At 41.1% G+C, this 12312-nt stretch overlaps 1 protein-coding gene across 1 annotated transcript in view; it reads right to left on the bottom strand.

Moving 5' to 3' along the window:
• The window catches only part of Tapt1 (transmembrane anterior posterior transformation 1), a 43928-nt gene that overhangs the window by 29968 nt on the left and 1648 nt on the right, over positions 1-12312 (bottom strand). The window contains exon 2 of the mRNA XM_040747050.1: positions 5800-5930. Within this exon, the coding sequence (XP_040602984.1) occupies positions 5800-5930 (131 nt within the window). The remainder of the gene's footprint in view (positions 1-5799; positions 5931-12312) is intronic.

Genomic DNA, 12312 nt, shown 5'->3' on the forward strand with positions numbered 1-12312 from the left:
CCCTATAACTCATGAATTTGAATGCTTTGTCCCTACTTGATAGTACTGTTTCTGGAAGGATTAGGAGGTGTGGCCTTGTTGGAGGTGTGTCACTGGGGGGTGAGATTTGAAGTTTCAAAAGTCTACAGCAGGCCCAGTCTCTGTCTCTGCTTTGAACTTGCAGGAAAAGTGTAAGGTCTCTGCTACTGTTCTAATGCCATGCCTGCCTGCCATGCTCCCCATCATGATGGTCATGGACTCATCCTCTGAAACTGTAAGCAAGCCCCCAATAAAATGTTTTCTTTTATAAGCTGCCTTGATCATGGTATCTCTTCACAGCAGTAGAAAAGTAACTAACAGGTTCATATGCTGTTAGGCTTCTTGAGAAAACTCTCAACTTTCCCATCTTAGCTGAAGAAAGTAAAGTCCTAAGGAGACTCATGTGAGCAGGCAGCTGATGCTAGGCCACATATTTCTAGTGATCTGGGAACCCCTCTTCCTTTTGGTTACAGTTCATGCTTAGTAATAACACAGCTCCATATCTCTTCTAAATGAATATGAACAGGCTCACGTGTGGACCACTTCGTTCCCTGGTGATGCTATTTTGGGAGACCCTGAGAATTTCATGGATGGAGTCCAGGGAGGAGGTAGGTTATGGAAGGTTTATCCTCAGGGGCTGTAGTCTATCCTGGTCACCTTTCTGTTTTCTCTTGCAGTTTGCTGTTTGCCTCTGACACACACTCCCATCACTAGGCTCTGCCTCACCAATGACTCAAAAACAAGAGTCAAAGTCTATACATGCACTTCTGAAATAATATGAACCAAGTAAATTTTATCTCTCCTTGGTTGTTTATGTCAGTGTCAAAAAACTGACCAACACACATTAATATCATTATTTTTATCCTACAATCTGATAAATTTAAGGCTCATAAAAGTTTGTGAGATTTGCTAGAGACAGGAAAAATCTCAATTTTGAGGTTGGTCTAGACTTCACAATAAGTTCTAGGCCACTCTAGGCAACTTAGTGAGACTGGTTTTCAGATGACAAAAACAGGACTGGAGGTGGTTCAGTGGTAGGGCACTTGCCTCATCATACCTCCGTGCATTTAATCCTTAGTATGACAGAATAAACAAACAAATAAAGAAAGAAAGAAGAAAGAATAAATAGGTGATTGATACGATTCCTTAAAAATAGTAGCTGCATTGGAGATTAAACAGTGGGGTTAGTTTGCATAAGATATATTTAAAAACTATAATGTACAAAGTATGGTAACAATGAAACACTCCTCAAAGCATAAAACTACAAGGTTAAAAAATACTTTCATTTAGGTTAACTTTACATAACAGGCAAGGTTCATAAATGAAAAATTTTTGAAAAAGTTTCACAATAATAGTTATTGTAACCTATATTTGCATATGTCCAACACGAGGAATAAATGACATAAGGTAAATAAATCAATTGTAGATAATGCTTTATAGAAAGATATGAAACATAAGGAAGGGTCATGAGTTTTCTTTGCGTATTTCCAGTCCACACCGACTATTGCTGTCCTAGTTTTTCAGAAGCAGAGCTCTGAGGCTAACTCAGTAATTGTTCTTATTCCTTTTCTCTGTTGCTAAAACCCAACATTCAGCATCTTAGTCCTCCGTACAGTTAGGGGTGGCCATGTGCTTAATTAGCCAATAAGACACAAATGGAAGTATTGAGAGTTCTGGGAAAGCTTTAATTCTCTAGGAAGGTCAGGCAAAAGGTGACACTACCAGCCCCTCTTTTTTTCTTTTTTAATCTTATTAAAGTGTAGATTTTATAATTTGTTTTTGATAACTTTCTATTTAAAATCAGTAAGCAGGAAGACCAAAAGCTAAGCAATGAAGACTGGGTAAAACATGGTCTTGGAGAAGGGCACTAGCCTTCTAGACCAACTGAGACCTCCTTCAGCTACATTTGCTCAAAAGAAAGGAGAGAAATATGTTCGAGTAAACTTCTACTAGCCCAATTTTCTGTTCCACACAGCTAGAACACTCTTAAGGAATACGTCTTGGGTAGTCTACTCCTGAAGTCTACATTCTAAACTCTTTAGCCTAACTGTAAGACAGAGTCTAGATAAAGCCCATCTTTCAGTTCTTGGTGGCTCCTTGTTCACACCCATGTGCCCATCTCTGACTCTTTCCAGCACCTTCACAGCACACCACCTGGTGCATGAACACTCACCCTATGTTGCTTGTTCAAAATCTACCTCTTTCTTTTCCTAGCCATGCCATATGAGTTTCCTTCACAGGCCCTGCCCAAGTCTTCTGCAGTTCACCTTCTAAGCAAACTTTCCCTTCTTGAAACTCTTAGCAGCATTTTACTTTTATAGCTCAATGGCACTTACTATTCTATATCTTCTTTTATAATTACTTCTGTATTCAATACTTCCCACCATGATAAAATATGAGTTTTATATTTATTTACTTCTATGCTACTACAAATGCCTAGGATATACTATAATTACTTAAGAGAGAACATAAATTGGTCAGAGAATTTTAGAAAACACTATGATGGGCAGGTTTTTTGTAATTTTATCTTATTTTTTTGTAGAATTTTAATTTTTGTAAAATTATTTATTGCAATTTTAGGTTCAAAGAAACAACATTAGTGCTTAGACAGAGGTAATTGCATATGTGAAACACAGTAAATTATTCCCTAGTACCTGCTCCTACCAAAATACGGATGAGAAGTGATCTCAGTCTGGAAGTCAGCACAGAAACTGCCCCATACGGCTGAAGACATGGGACTGTGTCCTCAACTAGTCTCTAGTTGCATCCCACTGAAGCTAACCTTCAAAAGCTGTTAACTATGAACCAATTGTAGGCCATGTTACCTAGTGTGCCTGTCTGGTAAATCCTTCATGAAGAAGATCAGGTTTACCCAAGAGAGCCTGGCAACTTTTCCTAGGTTCTCTTTCTACCTGTGGTTAGCAATCTGAGAAAGGCTGACAGACAATCATCTTGCACAGTTGGCAAAGTCATGTTTAATGAAATCAAAGAGGGGATAAAGAAGGGACCCAGGGGAGTCTCAGAACCAAGTTTCTCCAACGCACCTCCTGCTGTGTCCTGAGAGCTTAGGAATAAAACCTGTGGATGAAGAAATTCATTTTGTTCCACAGCAGGACATTCCCCAGAAGGTGCTAAAGTAAATAAAGGACTGGTAAAAAAATTTTAAAACACTTCTACAGGGTTAAACATGTAATTGATCCAAAAGCAGGAACGCCAGGCACAGGAAGGAGAGCTAAAGTCTGTGGGCTTGGGGTTTGAAGCCAGCAGCCGCAGGCAGCCTGGCTTAAAAGCTACTGCACTATTCTGCCTCTTGCTTTTTCTCAAAGAGAATGCCAGTCTCCTCAGTTTCATGGGACACAGAATGACACTCCCAAAGTGGACCATAAGCATCCAGGAGCAGAACTTAGAAGAGAACCAAAGCTGGGCAGGACTGGGAGGCTTGTGTGAAAACAAACAAAAAATAAATCCCCACCTAGACCAAGGAAATATAAAATGCCGGGGTCTTATGCCGGGAAAGAAGTTTGAAGAGGAGTGTTAATGAGAAGCTGGAAGCACTGTTTGAAATAGAGGACTTATCTTTACACAATGTCAAGTGTAAAGCTGTTAATCCACTGACATATCACACAGTTTCTAGGATTATCTTGTTCCACATTAGTTCACGGGTTTGGTAAAAGATACTAAGCTGATATCCCTTGACCTTAAAGGATGAACAGTGATGTTTATAAGCCTTGCAGACTTCAGAGAAGCAGAGCTCATTAATTGTCAAGTACCTCTCGTAGATAACGTTATGTGAAAATACAGCATTTATCAAGAAAGTGGCCCATAGGTATTATATGTTGGTATAGACAATGTTAACTAAAAGGGAGAAAATTGTTTAGATTAACCTGAATGCCAACGGGTCTCCCAGGCTTTAAGGGAGCTCCTAATTCTATGTTAGCCATCAAGGAGAAGTGTAATCAACAGAAAATATGACCCTCTTCTGAAGCATTCCTTGTGTATCCTACAAGACCTACAGTCGGCAGTCCCTTTCATGGAGGGCAAAACAACTGAGAAATGAATGTTAATTGAATTTGGGATGTTAGACTATAAACCTTCATAGAAATAAATGCAGTTTCATAAAAAAATACCAGCTCCTGGTACAGATTCTTTCCGCAAAAGGCAAATCCTGATGGTAAAACATCACATATATTACTTAACCCAACAATGGTCTCACAATGGATCCTAGTTTAAGAACACTTGCTTGTATTAAGTCTTATCAAGACCTATGGGCATTTCCTCATCAGGAAACATGACATCTGCTTGCCACTTCAAAGTAGCTATGAAGTAAATTATGTGCCCCTGTGCTTGCTCTGATGAAGAACTGAATTAATGGATGTTGTAACAAGGAGATCAGATACGTATAGCCTCACTATAAAGGAAGACCCTGGTTGCATTCATGAAGTTTGGATGTGTTTGCAGACAAATCCCTCCTTGTCTTCTCCAGAGAAAAACTGGGTCAGGGATTGCTCACTGAGAGAATTTCCCCACATGGAAGGCAAAGGCTAGCTGGGTATATGTTGGTCTTATCCCAGACAAACTAGATGTCAGCAGACTGTCTTCACCCTGCCTCTGTATCATGTCCAAACACTTCCAACCCATGCTTTACCACTGGAAAAGAGAAACAGAGAGATTTCAAAGGCAACCTAACATTGTTTTCCAACATAAAACTGGTTTCATCTTCTACTTTCTTCCCATAGCAAACATCTGTCTCACCTTGCCAGCCCCAGACATAATTTTAGTTGAATCCCCAAACAGAAAATGCAGCTACTCCGATGTGGAGGAAGGAATGCTGTAGAGCCCTCCCACTCCCCTCCCTCATCTCTTCCTCAGGCTCTTCCATCCTCCTCCTTAGAAAGACAGTAACAATAACGTGCTGATCACATGCACAGGGCCCCCGCCTCCTCCCGGGCCTTCTTCTGGGTCCCAGTACTGACTCCCTTCATCTTTAGCAGGTGGCACTGTACCAAGACCCTAAACAAAGGAAAGCTGCCGAAACTGGCTGTCCACATTTGCTACTCCTCAGCCACAGCGGCTGGGTGGTGGCTTCCCACTGCCTGCCACACCTCTTGCTTCACAGTGCACTGAGAGAGCAAGCTGGGGAGTTTCCCACAGCCATTCTAATACGAAGCATAGTTCTGAAGAAGGAGCTAGACTTGACAAGCCTTCTGTTACTATAAAAGTCCACGAATCAGCTCATCTTTCCCTGTAATAAGATCTAGAATGTCTCAGGACTCCTAACCCAGCAGCACCAGAGGAAAAGGGCTTTCCTGTCCTCTGACTGACCTTGCAAAGAGCTACCAAAGACTTGGTCTTGTTTTTTCTGTGTTTACCTTAGACAGAACACTTTCTGTGACAAGGGTAAAAGCAAATCATCTTTTTCCTTTGAAGGTTTGTCACTTATGTCTTCAAACATGTGGCTATTCTAAGAAATTAAAACCTCAGAACTCACACAACTGAAGGGAGCTAGAAGAGCTCAGAGAAGGAGAGTAAATCCTGGGATAAGGCTGTTGGGATAAGACGAAAATATGGTTAAGCTTAGTAAGCAGCAAAATTAACGTTCACCTCCCACTAAAACTAGCTGTCATGAGCTACTTCCCACACAAGCAATCCAATATCACCAAACATGTTCAATTACTTACCACATTACTTCCAATATCTTAAAAACTCAATGGAAGCTGTTCACATTTTGTTTTTCACAATTAAAACTTTCAATTGATGTTTGGAAATGAAAAAAAAAAGTACCTTTTCCAATTCTCTTGGTATTCGCATACAAGTGTACACTCTTTCTCTTCGCTCTGTGTACTTGGCCTCGTTATGTTCGAGGAAGTACCCTCTTGTTAGTTCAGCACTGAGGAACCTCAATAATGAAAGTTCTATGGAAAAAAAGAAAACAACAAAACAAAAAGAACAGTGTTTATTAAGGAACTCACAGGTAAGCTGGGGCCACAGGTACTACACATAGAAAATACAAGTCCAAGATCTATGCTTACAAGAGAGGGATGCCCAAATGACTGGAGGGTGTTGTTGGGGGAATGGCTGCTGTTGCATAAACTAAAAACACCACAGGAGCAGAAGGGATGGTTACTGAGAGCCAGAGAAGTCAGAACAACATCTTTCTGACCAGTCCTGGGTCTCATGGTGCTATAGGCCTGGACGGTGGTGACACAGAGGAAAGAGTAGCTGTGAAATTGCCATCAGAGGTACTTCAGCAGCCTGGAGTCCCAGAAGGCACTGCTTCCAGTCTAGCACGATGTCAGAGCAGTCAGGCAGACACAGGTCAGCCACCTCCTGCTCAGGGGAGCCTGGAGATCCGACAGAAGTGGGTCAATAGTAGCACCTCTCCCCACAAAAGCTTATTCCTGTTAAGTGAAAGCGTCCCACTGCCTTGAAGTCACTAGCTACACAAAGCAGAACCTTCCTTTCCTAGGGTTGGTTCACTTGTCCAAGTTTCCTCCGCCCCTCCAACATAAATTCATCCAGTTTATACCACTAGAGAAAGACAAGGGCAAAGTCTCTGCTGGATTTGAGGTAAGCAGCTGAGGTGAGATGCCTGAGCCAGCTCTTTCTCATGTACCATGCTTCCAATGGCACCTCAGCAATTTCTCCAAACCATGTATGTGACTGTCACCATCTCTCTCTGCAGGAGGCCAGACTTTCTTCTAGGATAGCAATGTGCTCAAACTCATCTCTGAGCTTACTCTGTGATCTAACCAATGTAGTACTGAAGCATTAGCAAGTGGGAACAGTCAAAGGGAGCCTCAAAAAGCCCTTGGGAAGGCAGGAGCGGGCTTCGCTGGGGTCTGAACGGTATGCCTTACAGAGCTTACTTCTGTCAGCACTGGACAAAGCCCTGCTCCAGGAGTTTCACGTCACATGCCAGGTTTATCCTGCTTAACGCCTCTGAACATCAGACTAATAATGTATTTGCAGAATTGGTCATATACTGAGAAGTATCTGGGATTGAAATGGGGAGCGTAAGACTTCATGGGGAGAAGTGCCATCATTTCCCCATAGGTGCTTGGCACAGGGCAGGCAGGGTCACTGTGCACCCTGGGCATCCTGCTTTCCCTTTTCAGGGTATTACAGCTAAGTCAAGATACAAATGCTTCTGCTTGTATTAACAAATGCTCCGAGTAAAAGACACAAGATAACCTCATCCACAGAGTAAAACATTGGGCTAGAAACATTCTAGAACTATGTAAAATCTGAAGAGAGAAAGAAAGCCCTATGTGCTGCATGAGAGAAATGCTAACACTAAGGAAAGCTATGCTTATACTGAGTTCAGTGCCAACTTTGGCACTTTCCATCCAATCTTATTTAATACTGACTATACTTAAAGATGACCTATCTGAACATAAAAGATTAATCCGTCTAACATAAGTGGAATCTAATAAACACCAATGGTGCACTTTTAAAAGATAATCAACTCAGAAGCAAAGTGAAGAGAATATAAGTCCCTAGAAGAGAGGAGCTGCTGGGTGCTAGGGCTGGCACTGTTAAGACTAGAGAGGATGCAGGGAGCAAAGACTCTCTTGCCTTGGCCCATGTATGGTCCTAAGTGATCATGATTATAAACAACAGCCCGAGGGGCCTGTGCCTAAACCCCAAGAGCAGTGCCAAGGTACCATTGTGGGGATGGGAGGTTTCCTGTCCCCAGCAAGAGAAAGAAGCTGGGCATAGCAGGAGTCTGAAATCTGTGGTAAAGAGACACACAGATAGGTCATTATGCAATAGTTTTATATTTTAGAAGGGTAAACTAAACCTTATTTATCGGGTAAATTCTCCGCTAGAGTGGTGTCTTTCTTGGTGACTGCAGGGGTCATTTTTGCCATATTCAGTGTTTTGTGGGGTCAGCTGGAGAAGGGGCTCCAGCACCAGCTCTCCCACCTTTGAGGCTCATGACAGTCAAGTCACAGATCTCAATTTTCAAAAGCGGAAACTGAGCCTACTGCCAGTTCTGTAACACCTGTTTCTGTCTTGCCTGAAGCACTTGAGTGAAAGCAGATGAAAACCACAAGACATAATGCAGTGTCATGTCTACATGCTAACTGTAATATTAACCATTTCTGGTGTGGTTGTTACCTAATATCTATTAATACTATTTATGCAGGCCTGGTTCTATGGTGAAAAGTACCACAACAAGTGCATTTAACAAACAATATAACCTAACTTAATTACATTTCAAAAACAGGTTATGACATAAACAAAAATGTCTCAACTATATTATAAATACAAAAGAGGACTAGGCGACTGTGTGAGGAATCTATCTCTAGAAATACAAGTACTTAGTGATAAGCACCAAGGTAGATTCTTAACTGCTGAGCTATCTCTCCTGCCCCAAGTTAGATTCTATAATGCTAATAACTGAACAATAAAAGAGTATTCTTTAATTACAAGCACTAAAAACTGTAAAACCAGTTATATGGCTATGACTGCCTTGCAGATCAAGAAAACCAAGGCACAGAGAAGCAAAGGGTGTCTCCAAGTTGCACCAAACCCTAGACCAGATTCAGAGTTCTGGCCAAGTGGGTGCTTTCACTACTAGATTACACATTCTAGTACTGTTCTTGAGGCAGGGACTTGCTATGGCTGGCTGGTCCAGGACTCACATACAAATCAGGCTGGCCTCAAACTTGCAGTGATCCTCCTGCCTTTGTTTCCAAATGAACAGAATTACAGACATGAGACACCATGCCCAGCTCTCAAGTGCTTTTTAAAACAGACAGCTGTACTCCTGAAAAATCTGGTACCCCATCAGTCCACATTCTCTGTACTTCCATAGAACCCGAGTTCACTTTTGTAGAGCTACACTAAGCCAGTGGACTCCCTTAGAAGACCATAAACCAAGTACCATGTAGCTTATTTTGCTAATATTTATCCTGAGCAAGTTCTAAGTGTAACAGTTGTCTTTGCATACCACCAACACCATGCAAATAGGCTGGAGAGTGGTTTTTAAAGGTACAGTAAAATAATGCTGACTAAAAATCCAAGTTTCATGGTATAAAATAGCTTGAAGGCCTTATCTTGCCTGCTTATCATCAATTCCTGGAGATAAGACCCTCTTTAAGGGGTGGAATTCTTCTACAAATGTCTTGTATTCACGGCTTCATATAATTCTCATAACAATTATAACTAAAAAGGGAGATAACAGCACTCATAACTGTTACAACATAATACAAATGAAGAAACTGAGAAAACCAAGAGATCTGTCGATTCCCTTAAGAGGACAAATGTGAGAGCGAAGCCCAGAGCTCTGACCTGCAAACGCAGCATGCTCTCTCTTCTCACTGTTATTACATGCAGCCACTCACTGCTAGTTTAGACAAAAAGCCTGGCCAGAATCTCCTTTTGATCTATGTCGAAGGAAGGGGCCTCCACTGCCATGAACCTGACGTGTCATGGCGGCCTTGCTGCTTGTAGAGCATCGTCCCCCCTTCACTCCCTGAAGAAGTCTGTACTTCCTACTGAGATATCCAGTGCCCTGTACTGCGGCTTTGCTAAACTTTCTTTAGCGTTCTACAGACCTATTTGAGCTTACTTGTACTAGGACTTAGGGTATACTCTTTTGAAAATAGAGCTATTTTACTATTCAATTATAAGTGTGTTTATGTTAGAAGATTGTGAACATTAATAAAAGTAAACTAATACCAATCATAAGTCCAAATCAATTCCACCAGTGTATTTTATTCAATAGTCACCTCCTATCACAGAATTGCTCTGTAATCCTGCATTTTAAATCGAGAAATAAATGTATAAATTCTTTTTCTCACTCCCCGACACAAGAACTATTAGTTTTGTTCATCAGAGACAGCTTAATTTAGAAACTAGATCAAAAAGTATTTATTAAAAGTAATGAGTAATCATACATATATTTATATATTCAGCAATATGTCTAAATATATCTTTCTTAAAATAGCAATGCACATTAAAAAAGCAAATTGGAAAGGAATACTGGTTGACTGTTAAGAAACTAAGTATGCATGCCTCCAGCCTTAAATAAGGAAGTGTTTATAAAGTTTCAACAGATACCTGAAATAGTAAACATACCTTTCTTACACACAGGCATACTTATGCACAGGGAAACTAGGGATCAACTTTTCTAAGAGACAATAAAATAGGAGTTTTGCCCTACTAAGTCAAATGTAAGAAAAAGAAACATTTTCCACACTATTTTTCTTGAGGCTTTTTGCTGTTTTTTTGTTTGTTTGCTTGCTTGCTTTGTTACATGGCTCTCTATGTAACCCATGCTGGTTTTGAACTCAAGTTCTTATTTCTGTTTCCTACCCTTTAAAAAATGTTTATTGTCTCACACAAAGAGAACGGTCATAATGTCTAAAGATGGAAGAGATACAGAAATGAAAGCAATATCTTAATGCTAAGGATAAAAATGTGTGAAGTGTATTAATAATCCTGCAGTGTTTAAATTTTCAAGTCACAAACAATAGGATTCAGGGAATATGAATGGTTTGAATCCCACTGACACTCTTTTTGAGAACTGAAAATCAGTTGGCTTTTCTTTCTTCTTGTGGAGAAACAGCGCAAAGTGCAAAGGCAAGGAGATGAAACAAATCAGACAAGGGTGAGTTCCCTAAGTCAAGTCACCATTACAAAGAGAACAACAGTCACAGCACTGTTGGGTCACAAACAACACTGCTGACCACACCTGACATCAGGATTCTCATTTTACAAGCAATGCTTATCTGCACACCTCCTACACTCACCTTACTGGGAACTGTTTCATGCCCCTGGGCAGGTATCATGTTTATCTTACACCAAACCTCTGTTAGATCTCCATGGAGAGTAAAACAGCTCAGTTAGATATTATTTAGTAGTGGCTTGAGGAAGCAGAGCCAAGTGGATTAAGCAAGCAGTCTAAACAAAAGCAAGTCAACAACTGAACCAAGCTAAGAACACAGATTACCTAATTTTTAGTTCAAAGTTGACTTGCTGGGTATCAATTCCCAAAGGCAAGAACAGCTGCATAGAATCTCTCTCATCTAGAACTTAGCGGATGAGTCAAACAGGGACCAATACAGGAGCAGGATGATATATACTACGTCCAAAAGTGCAACATGAAATGGCAATGATTTAAGAATATGTAAAAAGAACAAGGTGAGACTGCAGATCTTTGATCACTATTCCCAGAGTTCGAGGTCAGTGATCACATATAGGTGAGTAGGGTATCCATTTCTAACTGTGTTAAAGTGTGAGAATTAGCATCTGTCAGATAATATATGTAAAGACGCCACTGAGAATCAAAGAGTCTGAAGAAACAAAGAAAACATAACTGACAGATAAATGCATGTCATATTTAGGGTTGTACACACACACACACATAGACTAATATAACAGAAAGAAAATGTAACTGATATAGGACCACTATACTTCATTTTATTTTACTCAAAGTATGGATAAGCATCTTAAGTGGATATTCATTTAAAGAGAATCCTAGACTGTTAGGACTGACCAATAAATGTCTTATAATAAAAGCCCTGGAATCCTTGGGGAAATAATAAAGGGGGCATTGGAACTAAGTGATGGTTAGGAAGACACCAAGATTATTACTTTCAAAAGGAACAGCAAAGACTGCCCCCGCTTGCTGAGGGGAGGACAGGGCAAATCCACAGCAGCCTTTACAGAGAATGGGCAAGTGATACTTTAGTGTGAGCACCCAGTCTTAGGAGACTATGATTCAGGGAGAGATATTTCCAATCGGACACTAGGTGGTGCCCTCTGGCCCAGCCAACAAGTTTATGCTATCTTGGAAAGGAGGAAAAGACAGATAACAGAGCAGTGGAAGAAAGGAGCGCTGGAGGTGAAACAAAGAAAGAATGCCTAGATTTCTACTCTAGTGGCGATGCCTTTGCTAAATGAAGCCCCAGTCACAGGTGGGCAGGCATCAGCAACAGCGAGAGTGGCTTGAATCTTAGAGCACAGACACCAGGGGATAGAAGAGGGTGGCTCACATGGGGCCCCACAGGAAAACCACTGTTTTCAGTTAGAGGCTGGTACCTCTAACTGAATGGTCCTGGGATGCTTGCCTAGCCTTAATGCCACCTACCAAAACAGGAGCAACCACTATCTCTTCCCTTATACAAGGCTGATGGGGCGACAAACAAGAAGGACCATCCCATCCCAATAGCTAAGGCTTGCATGTCTCCCTAGTAAGGACTTTCTGTCACCAGAGGTTGAAAACTCCAGCTTTTAACCTGTTAGTATCCTCTGCTCAGTGTACCACCTTGGTGAAGAGCAAGT

Source organism: Mesocricetus auratus, unplaced genomic scaffold, assembly GCF_017639785.1.
Source record: "Mesocricetus auratus isolate SY011 unplaced genomic scaffold, BCM_Maur_2.0 Super-Scaffold_100006, whole genome shotgun sequence".
Lineage (NCBI taxonomy): Eukaryota > Metazoa > Chordata > Mammalia > Rodentia > Cricetidae > Mesocricetus > Mesocricetus auratus.